Genomic DNA, 21,463 nt, shown 5'->3' on the forward strand with positions numbered 1-21,463 from the left:
TTGGATTGTGATTCTGTGTGATAGATAGAAAGTCCTTAAGGGCGTGGAATAAGTTATGCTCCCATGTTCACCACGTGTCCTGCCCTCTGTGTCACTGTGGATTTGTGCTTTTCTTTGGGTTTCTGTTCCTTTTAGATTTTGTTTAACTTTTGGGAAAAATAAACACTTGCCTTTTATTTCTAACATCTGCACACCTTTTTCACCCTACCTCTACTGTAACCTAAACCTACGATGACAGGGTATCTTATCTTATCTCTGTCATGTAGGTTTCTCCCATCTAGATGTAATGTTGGTTGAGTGTTACGACCCAAAAGCTGACCAGTGGAATATCCTCCAGACACCCATCCTGGAGGGTCGCAGCGGTCCAGGCTGTGCCGTTTTGGATGACAGCATTTATCTTGTGGGAGGCTACAGCTGGAGCATGGTATTTAATGTAGTACATATATGTCTTTATCTATCTATCTATCTATCTATCTATCTATCTATCTATCTATCTATCTATCTATCTATCTATCTATCTATCTGGGGTGTGTATTGGCAAGAATCTGGCGATACAATATGTATCATAATACAGGGTAGACGATACGATATATTGCAATACTAAAAGCCAGACGATATTTGTGTTTAGTAGGACTAAATTTAATTAGGAAAACTCAAGTAAACAGTCCAAACTGTTTAATGCTTGACATGAAACATCTGAAACAAAAACACTCCTAAGTTCAAAATGAATGGAGAAATTAACATCTGCCTTATTAGAAGTCATGTCAAATAAACAAACAAAAACTACTTTACTGAAATATCAAGTATTTTTTAACATGAAAAAAGTAAACATGTAACACTGAAGTCTTTCTAAGTACTATGATTGTAAAATACTTATCCAAAAACTGCTCTATGGAGCATCAAAACAAAGTACTTTTTATGTGACCTTAACATAAACAAATATAAATCAAAAATGAAATTGCTTGAAGAATCCATCCAAGTAAACATTAACAAAAAATGTAAAGTGCTATTACAATTAAGTGTTAATAAAATAAAGTACAGCTCTGCAGTGTCCATCAATGGAACACTTTTAGTACAACCTGAAAAAAGGAATTTACTCATCTAAATAAGTGCTTATGAGACTCAACCAAAATGTCAAACATTCTCATATCAGAGATTTTACATGTGTAGTGTTTTCTCAGTGTTTATTTTTCAATTTCCAGATTTTTGTGCAGGAATACAAGCTGATCGACATGGTCAGCTCTCAGGACACTTCTCTGTGCATTTACTATGTCTCCTGCAGAGGAGAAAACTCTCTCTGCAGAGACACTTGTTCCAGGAATGCATAGGAAACTCCTTGCTACTTTGGATAGCTGAGGCAACTCTAGCCGCGAGAGCCATGTTTGGTGCATTATCGGTAACAACAACAAGGTCCTTTGCGTTCAATCCCCATTCAGCCACAGCGTCAGTTAGTAACGCTGCAATGTGCTCACCTGTGTGACTGTCATGCATGGCTCGGGTTTGTAGTACATGAGACTGAAGGTTCCACTGGTCCGTTATGTGATGTGCTGTAACAGTTACGTACGATTCAGTGGCTCTCGAAGTCCAAGCGTCGCATGTCAGAGCAACTGTCTCAGCCGAGTTGAGAGAGTCCAGCACTGTCGCTTTGACTTCTTGGTACAACTTTGGCAGAGCGATGTCCGTGATGTGTTGTCGAGAAGGAACGGTGTAACGGGGCTCCAGCGTTTTAATCATATTACGAAATCCTTTATTCTCCACAACACTCAGAGGGCGCATGTCTTTGCAAATAAAAACAAGTACTGACTGCGTTATTTTTGTTGCACGAGTTGAAGTTGCTGGTAGTTTCGAAAAGTTAACTTCTTCAATTGTCCGTTGAGAGGGATCACCTCGTTTCGTTTTAAAATTAGCATTTGACGCTACGTCGCTATGGTGTCTAGACACGTGTGTTCGTAAATTTGTTGTGTTACCGGAATATTTGACTCTGGCGGTGCAGATTTTACAGACTGCATAGCTCTTGTCATAGTCTTTACTGCCTTCTTTTGTCCTAAATCCAAAATAAGTCCACACATCAGCTTTGAAAGCTGCGGGGGCCGGCTGTATCCTCTCCTCTTCAGTCATCAGTTAGCTAGCATCACACACGTCCACTGACTGTTCTACTTCGTTCTTTTGGCAAACTAGACGCTTCTACAGTTATCGCGAGACCTCGTTTTTACGTCATAGTAAAGGCGGTGAAAACTGCAAACCAGTGGCCGGAGTTTGAATTCCAACATACAAAAGAAATAAACAGTAAATGCATGTCATTTTTCAATTAAAAAAATCGATAACAGTGATTTTAAATATCGATTCAGTATCATTGCGCGAAATATCGCGATATTTCGTTGTATCGATATTTTCTTACATCCCTAATATATATATATATATATATATATATATATATTAGGGGTGCAACGATACTCGTATCGATATTGAACCGTTCGATACAGTGCTTTCGGTTCGGTACGCATATGTATGAACAATACAAAATTTTTAATTTATTTTATCAACTTTCCTTCTGACGATGCTGTCTGTGTTGAGCGCTCAATGAATCTGCGCTCGACAGTGCAGCCTAGGCGGAGTAGTCGAACGCAGATTCACTGAGCGCAGGGCAAGCTAGCGAGACAGAAGTTAAGCTCCCCTTGCAACATGGCAAATTGAACCTCCCCCACCCTCATTCAGATCTGGCGTTTGGAACTATTTTTGTTTTTATGTGAAGTATGACCCTGAAGGTAAGCGCGTCATGGACAAAAGTAAAACAGTATGTCGGATGTGCCACGCAATGCTCAATTTGTGGGAACTAGTGCGTTAGCACAGTTAGCTTGTTAAGGTGTTGACGCTGTCAAGCCCCATGCACGGGGCAATCCGTGGTAACTCGTTAACGGAGATTTGCCCCGTTATGGCGTTAATGTCATTTTAACAAGATTAACGCTGACAGCACTAGTGGGAACACAACAAATATGACTGCACATTTACGCGGACATCATCCTGGTGCAAAGACAAGTGGAAGCAGACAAAAACAACAACCACGCATGCTACAAACTTTACCCAAGTCATTTAGACAGCCGTTAGCACATGATTCTCCTTATGGGACCTGATATGTTTAATATGCTGCTGAGAAAATACCCCAGAAGAAGTGTATAGTATAGCTTTTATTTTGGAAAGAGCCATTTCTCTGTAATAAAGTCTCTTTTCCAAAGATGAGTGATTTCTCTATCAGATAGATTTTTTTATTATTATTTTGTTGTTTCAGCGACATTAAGTTTAAAAACTGCACTTTTGAGTTAAAAAAAAAAAAAATATATATATATATATATATATATATATAATAAATGACAAATTAAAAAGGTATGAAAATTTTTTTTGTATCGAAAAAATGTCGAACCGTGACACCAAAGTATCGTTGCACCCCTAATAAATATATATATATATTAGGGGTGCAATGATACTCGTATCGATATTGAACCATTCGATACAGTGCTTTCGGTTCGGTACCCATATGTATCGAACAATACAAAATAAATTTTTAATTTATTTTATCAACTTTCCTTCTGACGATGCTGTCTGTGTTGAGCGCTAAGTGGATCTGCGCTCCACAGTGCAGCCTAGGCGGAGTAGTCGAATGCAGATTCACTGAGCGCAGGGCAAGCTAGCAGACAAAGTTAAGCTCCCCTTGCAACATGGCAAATTGAACCTCCCCCACCCTCATTCAGATCTGGCGTTTGGAACTATTTTGGTTTTCATGTGACATATGACCCTGAAGGTAAGCGCAAAGTAAAACAGTATGTTGGATGTGCCACGCAATGCTCAATTACATGGGTGGGAGCTAGTGTGTTAGCGCAGTTAGCTCGTTAAGTGTTGGCCGTCCAGCCCCATGCACAGGCGATCCGCGGTAGCTCGTTAATGGAGATTTGCCGTGTTGTGGCGTTAACGTCATTTCAACGAGATTTACGCTGACAGCACTAGTGGGAACACAACAAATATGACTGCACATTTACACCGACATCATCCTGGTGCAAAGACAAGTGGAAGCAGACAAAAACAACAAGCACGCATGCTACAAACTTTACCCGAGTCATTTAGACAGCCGTTAGAACATGATTCTCCTTGTGGGGACCTGATATGTTTAATATGCTGCTGAGAATATAGCCCAGAAGAAGCGTATAGTATAGCTTTTATTTTGGAAAGAGCCATTTCTCTGTAATAAACTCTCTTTTCCAAAGATGAGTGATTCCTCAATCAGATACAGGGCTCGCAAAATCGCCTGCCCGACGTCCCGGGGCTAGCGATTTTTCCAGTCGGGCTACCAAAATCTATCTCTGCCCTGCCCGTCGGGCTATCGTAGGAAGGAAAAATATATGTCAATGCTTTTGCATTCTTTCGGAAATGTAGCTGGGTAATTATGTCATTGGCATCGGTGAGCCACTGCCAATATGTGAAATCGCGTTTGAATTTGCGCTTGTTTTTTGCTTTCACTTTGCAATCGCGCGAACTGTGTATAGAGAGCGACAGCACTGATTGGTGAGTGATGATAATTTGCGCACCAATTCCTCTGACATCGTCTTATCAATCGTTAGCTTACTATGCAAACATGACAAGTGAAATCTCCCTCAGCAAGCTTAAACATGTGAGAGGTTGATCGCGCAGAGAATCGCTGAGCGTTATGTGAGTGCGTGTGTAAAAGCAGCAGGATATATATTGTAGCGGGTCAGGGCTGTTCGGGGTTCTGTTTGTACAGTTATGTTTTGTTTATGTTGCCATAGTGATGGGTGACGCCCTCTCGCTGCGACGGTGTGTCCTTCCGGGGTCAGAGGGCGCCCTGTGTGTTGTTGTTGTTGTTGCTGTGCTGTTGCCGCGCTGAGCAGTTAGCTAGCGGCAGTGTTCTTCTGCAGATGTCAATAAACGGCTGTGCTCCCTGGCTAGCTCACGGGAAGCAAGACCAAACGGTACCTCCGTCTCCTCCTTGTCTGAGCTCGCCACAATATTTTAGTTCTGCTGAGCCAAATAAGACAGGTCAGGGTGAAGAAGTGACAGCCTAAGAAAAGCTTACCACAAAACGGAAAAGTTATGACAAATCAGACTATAAGGCAAAAAGAGAGTGCAGCTTTATGGTTTCATGGACAAAAGAATTTCTGTGGCTGCAATATGACAAGCGAAATAACCAGGGCTGCACATAAGTGGTCCGCAGGTGCGCATTCGCTGTCAAAATAAAAAACGGGCACAAGATAAGAAGTTGCAACGCGTGTTTGCATACATAAGATTTTCAGGAGGAGGACAGACATTTGTTTAGAACTCTTAAAGATGTCGAAGAAGCAAGCTCCTTTAAGCAATTACTGTGATGTTCCTCCACCTCCAAAGAAATGTCAGAAGGAGTCCGAACCACAAAAGAAGCACGTATTCTCGGAAAAGTAGTTGCAGGAGGTGAGCTGGCTTCAAACAAATGATGAACGCACAGAGATGTGGTGCGGAATGTGCCGTGAAAATTTAATAAATGACAAATTAAAAAGGCATGAACATTTTTTTTTGTATCGAAAAAATATCGAACCGTGACACCAAAGTATCGAATCGAACCGTGAATTTTGTGTATTGTTGCACCCCTAATAAATAAATAAATAAATATATATATATATATGTGTGTGTGTGTATGTATATGTGTGTATGTATGTATGTATATATATATATATATATATATATGTATATGTATATATATGTGTGTGTGTGTGTATAAAACTGTTTTCAGTACAAGTTAGAATAAAGCTCAGTATTTTTGGGGCACTTTCATTTTTAGAAAGGGTTGCTCAGGCAAGAAGAAACTCTGGGATTAATACATATATAGTTTAGTAATTCCCCACAGAAATCCAAACAGCACTAAGAGGAATAAAGAAAATCAGTTGATTTTCTTGTTTTTCTTTTTCCCTCAGGGGGCGTATAAGTCTTCGACCATCTGCTACAGCCCAGAGAAAGGAACATGGACAGAGTTGGAAGGAGAGGTGGCAGAGCCTCTAGCGGGCCCAGCCTGCTCCACCGTCATACTGCCCGCCTGCCTGCCTTTTAACAAATGACAACTAATCCAGCCGACGGGTGTCGAGGGTGATGGGCAGCAGAGTGATTGGGGGGAGGACCATCAATAAGCAAAACAGTTGTCAACAATTTCATGACAGATTTTCCAGTCATACGCTGGGGGTGTGTATAAATTATTTTTTTACAAGTTTGACCAGAGCACTTTCGTTATTCTCTCTACTGAAGGATCGAAGAAAAAAAAAAAGATAATTGTGTGAGTCATGTATTTAAACTCATCTGTGTTCTGAGAAATGGTTGGTTCCATATTCGATTTTTTTATTTAAGCGGATAGTAAGTGTTTTTGGCTTCTCTTCTATAGCACGCATAGTGTTGAGCTGAATTATAGCTTTCAAATCCATTGTATCTTGTATTCAGTAGCGGCATAACTCCAGCTAAATGCAGTGTTGTTTCAAATTACATCGGGACATGAAGTTACACTAGGACTGGGTGAGTAACATGACCTGTGATGATCAAAATGTATAAATAGTCTTCATCCGTTATGTTATTGCTCATTGTTCTATGGCTGGGTACGCTCACTTATTACCTGGTTAGAGAATTATACAACAGTTTTGTTGTCTGTCTCTGAAAATGAACATATTTGCGCAATCAAAAGGGGACATTTTCAGAAAACCCTAACAGCTGTCACTATTTAACTGTCACGGTATGTGCAGAAATGTTCAATTAGACATGGAATTAGACATGAAAGTAGATAAACAACCAGGAAGACACTTAAAAAAGACACAAATATACTCATTGATCTTTTTGAGCATGTGTCCACATGACCCAGCCCTATTTTTTGATCTTAAAGGGGGTCTATTATGTTTTTCCTTTTCCTCTATCATGTATATACTGTGAAAATGGTGTTTTCCTTCATTAAACATGGTCAAAGTCTAAATAGTGTATGTGCAAATAATCCCCACAATCACTTTCAAACAGTTTTTCTACTTTTGGCTCTGTATGATGTCATAGAAAGTGGATTTTTTCAATATGATCATCTCAGGCATGCATTTGAGCACCGAAGCCCCACCCACAAACCTTCTGCTTATGAGGAACAGCCAATCAAAAGGAAGTATGCTTAAAGAGTGTGGGAACTGGAGTTAAAACAGCAGAAGATTAAGTGAGGGGCATCATCAAGACCCAGTATAAGTTAAATAAGGGTTTTTTTTTAAACTATAAATCACACAAAGCTGTGTAGGACTCAAAATTTGATGCTGAAAATGAACATAACAGATCCCCTTTAATGATTTAACTTGTTGAACGACGCAAAACTCTAACCAATGTCATGCTGCAGGCAAGACAATTTAAGGATCATTATTGATTCCTAATATTCACATGAATAACTTATAATTAACTAATGTTAATTAAACAATGATGGTACAATCAAATTGTAACTACTAGCCAACGTGTTTCTGGGTAGCACGTTGGGCTAAACTGATGCAGAGGACACTTGTGTAGCTTGTTCTCCTGTACAGCTTAATTTTAACAGGCCTGTTTGTGAGGCCACATAGCATTACCTTGATGAGATTTTAATCTTAATGTATAAAAGACTAAATCAAACAAACATACGGTGGGCTTTAATGCACTAATAGTGAACTTTTATTTCAGCAAAGTTCACTAAAATGTAAAATGTAAATTACTGAATGTGCTGTGTTTAAAAAAGTATCTTCAGTACAAATGAAGTCCAGTCTTGTCTACGTTATGAGGTTCAAAAACCTGACTCTAATTATTGATGCAGTACCTGTTGAATTCTTTAAAAAAAAAAAGAAAAGAAACGTTGATTTCATTCTTGTAAATAATCGCCTGCAGTGAAACATTTTTGTGCACTCAACCTTGGATTTATTCTCAAATCCTGTTATGTCCTTTGCATTTTAGAATATGAAAATAAAATGACTCTTGATGATTAAAATGTGTCTGAGTTTGTGACATTTGTTCAAGTCCAGCGACGAGATCTGATCAATCCCACAAGGGTAACTACCTTTAAACAGAAACGTTTCTCAAAATCACGTCACAAAAATCTGCTTAAAACTTTATTTAATAACAATAACTTTATTAGACCGCAGATACTCAAAGAAAAGCTAACCCATCAAAATGAACCCGATTCCTCCAGAGTTCAGGAGCTACAACCTCAAAACCACGATCACCTGTAGTTTTCAAATAAGAAAATTTTAAAATCAGATCAGAAATCTGAGAAGTCAGCTGCAGTGATCAGGTCTCAGTAGTTCTGCTGTATATATGTAGAAACCAGTCAATGTAGCGAAAGAATGGGAACGATGTGCAAGTGTCAGCACGCGTGTGCTAGCACACTAGCTGCTGTGTTCTGCACCAGATGCATATGATGACTGAGCTACAATAATCGAGACGGGAGAAAATTTAAGTGTGTACTAGAAAAGATCAGAATTTTCTCAGAAGAAGGAAACAACACTGGATGATCTTTGACATATGAGATAACACAGATGTTCTTAGCAGATAATTTTGATGTTGGTGAGGGGACCAATGTAATGACAGATCTCCTTAGCGAAACTCTCAGGTATGAACAGAAGAATCTCAGTTTTTTCAGGATCAGGAATGAGGACATTTGAAGGCATCGACTTATTAATGGTAGTAAAGCGTTCATCGATGTAGTAGAGGCTGTATTTAAAATACAAATACTGTGCTAAAATTAGAAAGCACCTGCATTTCAGCCCACTGTAGTCAACAGAAGATGACTTCTGTCTTCAGGAGTTTATATTTGCTGGCATGCCTCTGTTGTTGGAGTTCCACACACATATGTGGAGCAGCATCAGATGTTGCATTGGTTAAGTCAAAAACAGAATACAAAGGGTGACCTGGTGCAAGGGTGGATTACAAAGTGGTTTGCAGGGGTGCAGTCACTGTGGGCAAGTTAGAGCAACATAAATTCAAGCCCTACTGGATGCCTAGAAAGCCGAGGTGCTCTGACCTTTGAGGTCAGCCTGCCTGAACTAATGCTAAAAAAAAAGAGGAGGAAAACAAAAACACCTTGATAAAGCAAAGACAGGAACGTTTAGTAAATTAAGGGAGTGCGGTCATCAGTTCATGAAGCTCAGGCATGGTTGGGTTATGCAGCAGGACAATGATCTGAAACAAGTCCACCTCTGAATGGCTCAAGAAGCAACACAATGACTGTTTTGGAGTGACTCAGTCAAACAGTGGACTCAAATCCAACTGAGATGCTTTGACCTGGCCTTAAACAGGCCGTGATCGAACACACCAGTGTGGCTGAATTCAAACAATTCTCCAAAGAAGAGTGGGCCAAACACAATCACAGTCACTTGATTGCAGTTCTTGCTTCCAATGGGGCGATAAAAAGCCCCATTATAGTTTACACAGGAATCTTTTTAATAGTTCAATTTGTGTTTATCATAACTGCACACTTTCCTTTATATTTATGTTCTAAAACATTCAAATTGAATTAATTATGGGTTTGAGTCACTTTTATAGAGAAATAAGTTAACCGAACTCATTGCCCCCAACTGTATCTACCTTAAGGCCTCTGCTGCAGTAAATATTACTAGTCTAGGTTTGCTTGGTTCCCTGTAAAAATGTGAATGTGGGTGCCAGTGTTATTAAAGCACTCAGTAGAGGCACGAAAGCACAAATAAAAAGTAGTTTAAGTTTAAGCAGTGATTAGTGTGAAATTACAGTAAAATTAGATATAGTGCTTAGAGACAAATACCCACTCACCACACCCACTGCATGAGTTGATTCCTGGAAAAAGCTGGAGGAGAAGTGGCTAATTTCCAGTAGGAATGATTTTTACTGATAGAAATACAAGTATAAATCTAAATCTGGGGTCATGCTGACCCTACTCGGTCACTCGACGATTAAAGAGACGCCTGTTAAACCTCTCAGACTGACTGTTGTAGATAATACCAGTAAAGACTTGTCCTCATACTCTGAAACAAGCTCTTCCAACAAAAGGCAAGACTGTTAATACATTTAAGCTTTTGGCACCTTAGGATACCAAAAAAAAAAAGAAATCACACCCTGCAAGAATCTTCAAAACGTGAAGCAGCAAGCATACAAACCAAACCTGATGTTTACCCCGAGGGCGGCCTCTCATGCCAGACCAGATTTGATTTTCCAACCATTTATTACCAGCTGTCTCGTGCACAAAACGGCACGCATGTCTCCCTGCACATACACCTGATGTTTCCCGTTTCAGTGGAGGCAGTTTGTCTGCTTGGCGTCTCCATTTCACGCATCCACTTGGCCACGTGCCCAGAGGATAAGACGGCAATTATTTCCTCACAGAGATGATTCTGTTAGATTACATAAATCCATGTCTAATTCTCTCAATATGGCGTCAGGACACTAGAAAATACTGAGCGTGCTCCATGTCAGAGTCTTTAGAGACATGTCTGACAACAACTACAAAGATACTGCAGTCTGTGAGCTCGTTCTTTGGCCACTGGTGGCTAGACATTATCGCTATCACTTGAGGAGACTTTGGGTAATGAAAGAATAGCAGAGTCTTGATTAAGACAAACACATGGAGTGGCGTCCAAGGAGGAAAATTAAGAGGTTTAGAGGGAGAAATGCAGCTTTAACTCTGAGTGTGTAGCATGCGTGGACTTGAAGTCTTCATTTACCCTTCAGTGTTGGTGGCAGCAGATGGTTTCTGCAGTGCTCTCAGTCCCACCGCTAACACTTCTCCTCCTCAGTGCAGGGAATACCGGAATTGCTTAAAATGAACATGGCTGACCTTTTAATTAACTATGTGGACCATCATGCTCTGTTTTAATTAAAGGGAGAGTATTCTCTGTCCTCGGCTCTAGTTTAATAATTATACAGGAGCGTATACAGTAAAAGGGCTTATAAAAATACAACCTCAGATGATCAACACATGATTGCAGTATTTCAGTATTTATTTAACAAAAATTAAGCCAGAAGCACCGTGTGAAAATCTTCAGCTCCAATAGGAATTAATAGGGTAAGTAGCAGTCACCTGCTGCTACACATATGCACTCAGTTAACTGATCATTAGGAAATGTGAGCACCTCTATAGAAGAAGTAGTTTGTCTGGAGCACTGAGGTGTTGATAGGTCAGTGCCAACGAGGAAAGCATCAGTAATGGTCTCAGAGAAAAAAAGTATGGCTGCCCTTCAATCTGGGAAGGGTTATAAGGTCATTTCCAAACAATCTAGAGTCCATCAGTTTACAATGATGAAGATTATTCAGAAGACGATGCCAATACAACTGCTGATTTTCTCGGGAGTGGACGTCCCAGCAAATTCACCCCAAAGTCAGACAGGACAAAGCTCAGAGAAACTGCAAAAAACCCAAGAGCGGGGTCTCACACTCCACAGACATCAGTTAGCATGTTAGATGTGAAAGTTCATGACGGCACGATTAAAAAAGCCTGAACATGTTTGGCTTTTTTTTTAGAAGGGTTTCCAGGGGAAAACGTCTTCTGTCCAAAAAGCACATTGCAGCACGACTTAAGTTTGCAAGGTACATCTGAACAAGCCACAAGACTTGGTGGTGGTGGAAGGGGGATGATTTGGGCTAATTTCGGAGCCACAGGACATGGGTACCTTGTAGTCACTGAGTCAGTACCTAATTATTCTAGAGCAAACTGTCCAACAGCTAAAGCTCGGCTAAAATTGGGTCATGCAGCAGGACAAAGATCCCAAACACAGCAGCAAATCTACAAGAGAATGTGCAATGAAACCTCAATCCACTGAAGGAATGTTGTAAAGAAACATCTTCTACAATGATACAAGGGGCTAAAAGTTGCACAAAAGACAAAAGAAAAGGTGATTCTACAAGCTACTGAATCAAGGTGTGGACTTAGTTTTTCACATGCTGCTTCTGCAGTTTTGCACTATTATTGTTAAATAAATACTGACACAGTGCTACTTGTTATGTATTGTTGTTCATCTCAGGTTGTATTTGCCTAATTTTAAGAGCTTCTGAGGACCAGATTTTTTAAATATATATACGTTTATATCCTGATATGTAAAAACTCTGAATGAACAGAGGCTGAGATGAGTTTTTAAAAGAACGGTTAAGAGACCAAACTGCAAAATTTGAAAGATAGCATCACGGTCAGTCAGACTGATGCTTAAACATTTGTATCTTTTCATTTAAGCACTATATATTCAGATCTTCTACCTCTGTGTCGCTACTGTTTTGAATGGATATAATTAAGTAATTTCACCATCAATCTATCCTCAGTATCTCATAATGATAAATTATTGTCTTAAAAAAAATGATAATCTTTCATTTACGAGACTATTCAGACTCTGCTGTGGTACTTCAGACTGCACCCTGTTTTCTTTAATTAAGATGTGGTCGAAACTCTGAGCCACCTGAGGCAAATTTTATTGGACATAGTTTAGAAAGCCACACTGTGTACATAAAGATCCCACGTTCCTGAAGGCACTGCCGGCACAAAAACTAAATCACGAAGTCTAAGAAATTCACTTATGGTGAGGCATCAATCAGGTCAGGGGCAAAAAAAAAGGTACTTCTAAAAGCATTCAGTGTCCTCAAGTGCACCGTGGCCTCGATAACTGAGATGGAGGAAGTTTTGAAGCACCTGGACCCTACAGAGAGAAGGCTTCAATCAGAGGAGGTGACCAAGAAAGCCCTTCTAACAGAGTTTGAGAAGTCTGCTGCACAGAGGAAAGTACCTGCTGGACAAAGACTCCATCATCTCCATCAGCTTTTATGGTGGAGAAGATCGAGTCGAGTTACAGAGAGTTACAGAGAGACGACAGCCGGCGTGGAGTCTGTCAAAAAGCAGCTCAAAGGGCGAAGAACAACAAATCTGATGAGTTAAAATGCTGATCAGCCTCTTGAACTAAGCACAATCAGTCAGTTCCAAACAATATCAATCAACTAATGCTCCAGTTTTACCATTTTCAATGAAGCAATGCACATTTTTACCTTCATACTGTTAATATTTTTTTCATTAGATGTCCTTAAACATGTAGGGGTGGGCTGATATTTGGTGTTTGTATTTAATGCACCTTATCAGCATTTTTGAGCCATGATAACTGATGACTGATAGATGCAGCTACATTAAATTTTCATGGCTGAAAAACACATTAAAACTCTTTTAAAAAGTGCACACAATTTAAAATTCACTCCAAATGTCAAACTAGACTAAAAAAATGACATAGCTTAACATAAGTAAATCAGTAAAATAAGATAAGATAAGATGTACTTTATTTGTCCCAGAAGGCGGGAAATTACTTTTACAGTAGCCAAAACATAAAAAAAACAACTTAGCTCCATAAATAAACACAATATAGAAAGATGAAAAAAGAATAAAGTAGGAGTTCAGTTAAAAAAAAGAGGAAAAGTAAAGCATTCAGTGAATCTAAATGTAAATATGACATCAGAGGGAACTTTAATCTAAAAAGACTTCAGGTATTGTGGTATGAGTTGGTAAAGATCTTTCTGTATCTGTATATTGCACTAATGATGATGATAATCCGCTATTATAATAGTGTCCCATAATCTGTAGCAGTGTCGTAACGAACAAGGGATTTATTTGTGTGATTTTAGTGTTTACAAAGGTGCCCAGAAAGTCTGGGGATGACGCTGCGTGTGCAGAAGTAGAAGCAGATGCACTTTGAGGACAGACGTGCACTGCTCGGACTGTGGTGGCTTGTATGGTCGTCTCCCAGAGGAACCTGCGCATGTGTCAGGTATGCGGCTTTAGTCCACCATCTAGCGGTTAATCGGCTACATGCGAATACCTGGGTGCTTGGGCTCACATCACCTGAGCGCAGTTTCAGATGAAGACCTGTTGCATTTCTCTCCCTCTCGCCAGACCTCCTGTGATCTCGGCACAGGTGAATCAGCTTCCTGCGCTGAAAAAGAAAAAGAAAAGCCCTCGAACAGCACAACTCAAGACAGTCCAGCCTAAATTTAGTTTGAAGACGCCGCCATTAATTGTAAACCACATAAAGTGACTCATATGAGGCAGCCAGCTCGTGAAAGATGACTGGGATTACTCCCATGTCTCCTCGCTCCTGTCCCCGTGCCTGTTTACGTTCATCCGCGCTACGCTCCTCTGGCTCCCAGCCACCTCGCGGTATTTATAGCCATACAGAGGTAATGATCATCACTCAAGGAATCCTCGCGAAATCATCCTCAAACCACCAAACTTGGACTGAGTGAAAGGGCTGAATTTAGCATCCACCTGATCGGGGCTCGCCGACGATGAAGGCGCGCGCCTCACCTCAAGGTAAAGCTGTCAAATTCATCAATCAATCCGTGACTTAATTGATGTTTGCATTTCCCGCAGCACCGATCCTCCTTTATGCAGTGAATATTTTTAGCACGCTGTGCCTCTAAGTGTAGTTACTGTGACTGCTGCTTTGCTTTTCTCCTGTCTTGCTCGTGCGTCAAAAACACTTAACTTCACGAGGATAACGAAGGAGCAGGAGCATGAGTTTAATTAGCGATACCTGTTAACTGGCTGGTTAACGCACATCTAAAGCGACTGTCGACCTGCAGCTGATTAGAGGAGAGCGGTCGCCTTGTTCCGGCAGGCTTTGCACTGGTTGCACTAATTAAAGCGTAGGAGATCTCAGCCAGGAGCTGGAATCTTGAATTTATAATAGAAGAGCATCATCTCCACACAAGTGTTTGAACTTGAGTGAATAATGCAGATAAGGTGTGAAGCTTGCTTTGGTATAATCATTGTGCAGGCTTCTGATCTACCTCCACCTTATCAGTGCTGCAATTTATGTTTGTTTTATGTGTTTTTGTCCAGATTTCACGGACCCACCCTGCCAGTTAGGTGTGCCTCTCCATACAAGTGCCGTGACATTTAATTTCCACACAGCCCTGCCTGCAAGCAAAAAACAACAAAAAAACAACCTTCCTGACTAATAATAAAAGCTATCAGATTTCTTTTGAACTTGAATGGCTGCGCTAAAATCAGAGACAGCCCACCCATGAGCGGCACAAAGCTGCGAGCGAGCCACCCGTGTAAATGCGCGCGCTGACCTTGTAGCCTCTCCCGGCTTTCAGGCGGGCGCTGCGCTCTGTTCGAGGGCAGAGCTCAACTCAGACTGTGTCCAGTTCACGTCTGAGGAGCCCTGCTGCTGATGAGTGAGTCACCGAGCCTTTGCTTCGGCTCCTCCACACTCAGTCATCTTCCTTTCAGCTCCGGCTCAGTGGAAACAGCCTTGTTTCGTCTGTCTCTGACTGGCTTCGCCACAAACTTGCTGTTTTCCAGCCTTGCCACCTCATCACCCCCATATTTCTCTGTCTCAGTCACACACACACGCACACGATTAACTGGACAATAGCAGCAACAGAATGAGGGTTTAAGTAGTTCTTTATGGTGTGCTCAGCTACTAAAAAAGATGACCAAATCTCTTTTTATGTCATTACTTTTACTACACCCACTTTCTGTGCAGTCTTGTTCCGCCCACCAGTATGATTGCTGGTACTATTTCTGTATGGCTGCTGGTTCAAAGCTTCTGTTCATCCAATCATATGCACCGCTAGTATCAAAGCTCCCCATGACAGTGCAGTTGAATGGTGGCATCCATTCTGAGTTTAACTGACCCTGTTTGGTTGGAAATAACTGAGGTCAACAGGAAGTAAATCCTGAATCTTTTCTATCTTCATTTCAATTCGGTTTCCTAAAACGTTAAATTCTAAAGTTTCTTTTCTTTCACTTGCAGTCAATAAAGTTAACCTACCAATCAAGTTGGGCAGGTGGAGAGTTCAAATGGCTCAGTGTTTTAACCCCTTAATGCCCAGTTTATCATACTTGACGGGTTTTTTTTATCGGTTTTTGACACCTCTACATCATCAGTGCCCCCCCCCCCCCCAAAAAAAATAAAATTAAAAAAAATAAAAAATTAAGTGAAATAAAATAAATAAATTGCAAAAAACAAAACAATTACAAAAAAGCCAGATGTAACAAATATATGCAAATTAAATATTTAATGATTTTTTTTTTTTTAAATGTCAGAAGGTTCAATAAACAGTCTGTTTTCAACAAAAAAAAATATTAGAATTTTCTGGAAATTGTTTCATGGTTAAGTCTTAAAGATTTAATACCAGGTAAGAAAAAAACTAAATCGCGTTGAAGCCGTTTATCCTGTTATAAGAGAGCTAAATGGCACTCAAAAAAAATCCTGATTGAAATTTGCAGCATCTGCAGATGTTGCAGGGATGTTTGTGGTAAAAGTAACTCCACCACCATTGGGGTAGGAAAAAACATCTTGTTTTAGCAGCAGACTCTTTAAGCAGACTCAGATCTGACTGGTGGTTTTATTTGTGCAGTTTTTATGTCTCAGTGACGACTGAAAACAAGGTTAATTCAGACAATGCCTTCAAATATCTGCCAGAGTAAGTGCCAGGATGCAGTTTGAGATGGTGCGTGTCGAGATTTGTTTTTAGAATGTTAGTTTTTTGGTTTATAAAGACAAATATGCTAGGCTTCATGCTAGCAGCAGTTTCCATCAGCTGTGCTCAGGTACAGAGATGCATTTTGCACAGTTGATGGAAACTGAAGATGTATTTGGTCATAAAAACAAACAAATGAACTGGATATTAAGATTTTTGGCCCGGTGGTGACAGTAAATGAAAAACAGTGTGTGGTAACCAGAAATGTCCATTTAGAGTAATAGTCTGACTTCCTGGTTGTGTTGAAAAGTCTCAGTGATATCTTCAGTCACCCACTGAGCTCCATGAATACGATCTGAACTTTCATCCCTTTGATAGATGGTGAGATGGTTGAGTTTGGGTCAGAGTGACAGCCTGGGCAAAGGACATTATCATCCTCAGTGTCACATTGTTTGATGCTCATAATGAAAGACAAACAAGAAGGAGACAGGCAGGATGTGCCTGAGCAACGTTTATGAAATATTATTGCAGTGCTTTTCACCCATCATCCTCTGCCTCTCTCTCCTTTTTCTCCATTTGCAGCATTATGCTGAAACTGCCACAGACCGACCTCTGTGGAGATGTTCACCAGTTCAGAAAAGTCCCTCTCCCTCTCCCTTACACCCAGCTCTCCAACCATCGGCGGTCGGCGTGGACAGACACACGTCCAGTCCTCCCTGTCCCTCCCTGAGCCCGAAGCCTGGAGGCGGTCTAGCCCCGCGGCCCGGCCCGGGCTGGCGCAGGGAGCTCGCTCTTGCTCCCTGCAGGTCCCTCACGCGGTTCCCGAGTGTCTGGGGCTGCCCCCTCGAGCGGCCAGCTTCGATGTGCCATGCGGACAGGAGGATGGCTCGTCCGATCAGGGCTCGGGGTCTCTGAGCCCTCACGGCATGCTGCGGCGGCGCGGGGGACTCGTGGAGCAGAAGGACATCATCATGGCCCACCAGGCTCATAAAATACAGAGCACGCCGCAAGCCCGCAGGAAGGAGTGGGAGTAAGTATAAAAGAGATTCAGAGTCAAAGGATTCCTTTTAAACTGTACGTGTAAAGATGATAAATCTCCATGGAGGAGGATGAAAGTGCCAACGTGAAAGAACCTAGATTCTGGATATGAAGTGTAACTTTTCAAACTGCACATCATTAGATCCCTCAAGGTTTACAGGATATGGATGAGGATACAGATTTGATTTCAATATTTCAGTAAACATGTCTTTTTAAAAATTTTAGAGCAGCAGATACTTGTCAAGGCAAGACAAGCCCAGGCGTAATTAAGAGCCTTAAATCATGGCCTCATTTCATTCAAGGATCCAAAAAAGCCGTGCGTGAGAGGAAGCATGCATAATTGCATGGCTGTTGAACTGGAAGTGGAATGTAGCTGACACTGATGGTAGTAATTACACCTGGTGCTTTTCCTGTTGAGATGCATCAAAGTCTGTGTGACAGCGAGACATACTGTAGCTTCAACGAGCGAACACACGGGCTAAAGAAAAAGAAAATCCAATTTTCCTTGTGACTATCAAAGAGTGTTTTAGCTGTTCCATAGTTTAGCTTCATTTTCAGCATTTCTAGTTCAGAGCTACAACAGGCAGCATGAAAGACACCAACAGAGGATTTAGCAGTTTAGGAGATGGTGAAGGCAAACATGGAGCTTCATCAGGTGGTCATAAATACAAATACGACTGCAAATGCATGATATCGTCAAAATTGATGGTTTGTGTTGTTTTACAAGGCGATAGTCTTTATATTCAGCTAGCCCCTTTGCCGTGGAGTGACAAAAAAATCTATTGGGCAAAGGGGAAAGTAGTAACCATCATGAAAATCCAAAAAAATTGACGTAAACAAGTGGTTGGTGGGGATGGTTGGACATTATGCAAGCCACACACCTTCAGATCTGCTCTTTTGTATATGTACAGTTTAAACAAAGAATACTGAGTCTTTGTATTTAGTCATAATAACTGATTAATCTGTAATAGTCAGACTTAAAGTTTGTATTCCTCCTGCTCACTAAAAGCTGCATAATTCAACCTCAAGGGAACATTTAGAGTTAACCCATGGTATTAACTGTTAACAGGAAGGTGTTTTGTTTGTTGGCGATTTCCGATGAAGGACTGAAATTCATTCCCTGATCATGCAAAAGATCCTCCGCCTGAGACCGGGAGGAGATACAAACCCAGCCTCAGGAGGTCACGAGCTAGTGTACTCCCAGTGCCGGCCCCAAGCCCAGATAAATGGGAGGGATGCATCATGAAGGGCATCTGGTATGAAATCTGTGCCAAATCAAATATGTGGATCCATCCGCTGTGGCGAACCCTCTGGGAAATAAAGGAGCGAAAGAACCAGCACCAGATTAAATGCAACGAAAATTGATATCAAAAACAGCAGGCCAAGCCTGGACTGCCATATGCACACTTACTTTGTAGTACATTTGCACAAAAACTGTAAACACTCCTGCCTGATGGTATTTTCAGCAAATCAGTTTTCTATTGATCTTCTGGCTGGATGCAAACCGTCTCTGTGGTGAGACTGGTGCAGATAAACCAGCAGGCAAAAAGCTGACCCCGTGACACACTTTAAGGACAGCTCATGTTTGTAAAATGAAGCAAAAATTCATAAAGAGACAGATAGATAGACAAGCTTGGGAAAATACACAGGGAACATACAGAGAGAAAAATGAAAAACACAAATATGAACTTAAATGAGATTTTTTTGAATTAATGAGAGCTACACTTATTTGCAGACCTTTATTTGTTGAGTTATTTAGCTGTATTTTTAATTTCATTTTTATTTTCTGGCAGTTTTTGCTCTCCATGCTTTCACTAAAATGTGCTATGTGGATTATTGAGGCTTAATAACGACGAGAAAGAAAATTTTCAAGCCAAATCGTGAAAGACCTTGTAACCAGCAGCCTTCTTCTTCTTTGCCTTTGTTTGCACGTTGCTTCAGCAGTGAAATGATGTAATACCATCAGCAGGGCAGTGTAGTCACAGCAAATATTCCACAGGACATCTTGCAGGGTAAATACCAAAAACATAGAGTGGAAATTATTAACCATTAGAGTATAAAGTGCAATGCTTCTTATTGTTACCACTTATCCTTGTTTTGTTGCTCAGATACAAAGTGCTCCTTTCAAAAGGTGCTCCATTGCTGCACTACATACAGCGCGCAGACGCCTTTGTTGTGCATTGTTCCACCAATGAATCACTCGATCAGTTTCCACCTCTTTCCTCAGCTGATTTGATTTTTTTTCTCCTCCTGCCTGTGCAGCACGGCCGGCTGCGGTTTACTGTAATCAGATGCGGTACAGTGTTATTAATGGCAGGGCTCAGGGTACTTGCTTGTGAACTTCTGAACTCTGGAGCCACATCGCTCTGATTATCCGCTTCCAGCCACTTGAATGTGGAGTGCCACTCCATCAGCATGACCTCTAACCTTACAGTGAGTCCCCTCTCCCCTCCACCTCCTCCTCCTCCCTCCATCCCCTGATGTACCCTTACAACCCACTGCATGCCCACTTCACAGGTGTGCTGTCATGTTCTCTCTTTTGTTTCTTCTTCCATTTTTTCTCTCTCACATGTACAGACACAAAAACAAATTAATGCTTTTGATCACAGGCATTAACATTTTCTATCTATGTTACCTGCAACTTCAGGATATTTCCATCCATCCATGCTCTTTAACCCTTATCCATTCAAGCCTATTTATCATTCATGCTCACATCTGCTCAATCAGACATAGGGAAAACATACAAACACCACACAGAACCCCTCCTCCCCCCCAAGCGGGTTCAAACCCAGCATTAACCCCTGCACCAAGAAGCAGGACCTAATATTAGGGATGGACTGCTGCTGTATGTGTATTGTGCATATTTGTCCATTAGGGGATGCTAGGGAATCAAAGTAGAGAAGCAGCAGGGAAGCAGCACATGATGCCTTCTGAGTTTATCAGTAGAGTTTGGACATTATGGAGCTTAACCTCGAAGTGCTGACAGCTTTTCTGAAGACAAAATTAACATTAATGGCATACACTGAATGATTTGGCATTTCAGTGCAACTTCTGTCTTCTTGTGAAACTTTTATTTATTCATTTTTGTATAGATGACCAACACACCTCTTTTTTTTTTTAGCTGTTTTAGGGGTTAATGTAAACATCTGTACCATTGTTCTGAACCCACAGGTGCGATTTAAATATGCTTCAGCATCACCAAATCTGCGGTGATACGAGAAGCAGTTATTGGTCGACTCAAACTGACACAACTCAGTACTAGAGGATGTCTGTTGCTAGGGAACAGAGAGAAAAATAAAATGCTATAACCACTCCAGTCAATGTTGGGTGAAAGCCTGTCTGCAATTATATAAAAGCTCTTCAGAGTTCTGGCACAAAGTACCTCCCATTAACGTTTTCACTCTCGGTGCATGTCACCTGCAGGCTCACTTCATCTGTCTTCCCCTCTATGTGGTTCCTGTCGCGTGTGCTTCAAGCATCTTGTAAAACGAGGCCCGTTTCTGTTAAGTTCAGTTTAGGCCCAGGCAGGCCGATAAAACCTTTTCCTCCTCTGTGGCTGGCGGCTATTTTTGGAAGTAGGTTGCAAGCAAGAGCAGAAAAAAAAGTCAGAGTGTAAAGACAGACTACACCTGGCTAGCCACCTGTAGAGTATTTTTCAGTCATCAACAGTAAAGCGATGGTGCTGTACAGAAATCGGTCAGTTTCCTCTGTCAGGATGACCCCTTGTGTGTGTGTGTGTGTGTGTGTGTGTGTGTGTGTGTGTGTGTGTGTGTGTGTGTGTGTGTGTGTGTGTGTGTTGGGATAAACAGATTTCTGTAGGAAGAGGTTGCTCTATTGTGCAACATGGCTTTTGTTGGCAGAAATGAAAAGAACGGAGCAGGAATTCAAGAGAGCTATGTCGCTATGGAAACAACAGCAAAGAGAGAGAGAGAGAGCTGGAGACACACACACACACACACACACACACACACACACACACAGAAACATG

The 21,463-nt window shown here is 41.1% G+C and overlaps 2 protein-coding genes across 9 annotated transcripts in view; both read left to right on the forward strand.

Moving 5' to 3' along the window:
- Positions 1-6,286, forward strand: part of klhl14 (kelch-like family member 14) — a 20,344-nt gene extending 14,058 nt beyond the window's left edge. Inside the window, exons 8-9 of the mRNA XM_040020659.1 lie at positions 267-424; positions 5,955-6,286. Coding sequence (XP_039876593.1) covers positions 267-424; positions 5,955-6,095 — 299 coding nt within the window. The 3' untranslated portion in view covers positions 6,096-6,286. The remainder of the gene's footprint in view (positions 1-266; positions 425-5,954) is intronic.
- A 7,527-nt stretch (positions 6,287-13,813) lies between these two features.
- cacna1eb (calcium channel, voltage-dependent, R type, alpha 1E subunit b) overlaps positions 13,814-21,463 on the forward strand; it is a 69,973-nt gene continuing 62,323 nt past the window's right edge. For 5 of the 8 annotated variants that reach the window (XM_040020673.1, XM_040020734.1, XM_040020691.1 and 2 more), the window contains exons 1-2: positions 13,815-14,314; positions 17,020-17,467. In XM_040020673.1, coding sequence (XP_039876607.1) covers positions 17,058-17,467 — 410 coding nt within the window. In that variant the 5' untranslated portion in view covers positions 13,815-14,314; positions 17,020-17,057. Of the gene's footprint in view, positions 14,315-17,019; positions 17,468-21,463 lie in introns of all 8 variants that reach the window. The other 3 variants (XM_040020681.1, XM_040020709.1, XM_040020726.1) reach the window with 2 other exon arrangements.

Source organism: Simochromis diagramma, unplaced genomic scaffold (genome assembly GCF_900408965.1).
Source record: "Simochromis diagramma unplaced genomic scaffold, fSimDia1.1 OVJJ01000205.1, whole genome shotgun sequence".
Taxonomy (NCBI): Eukaryota; Metazoa; Chordata; class Actinopteri; order Cichliformes; family Cichlidae; genus Simochromis; species Simochromis diagramma.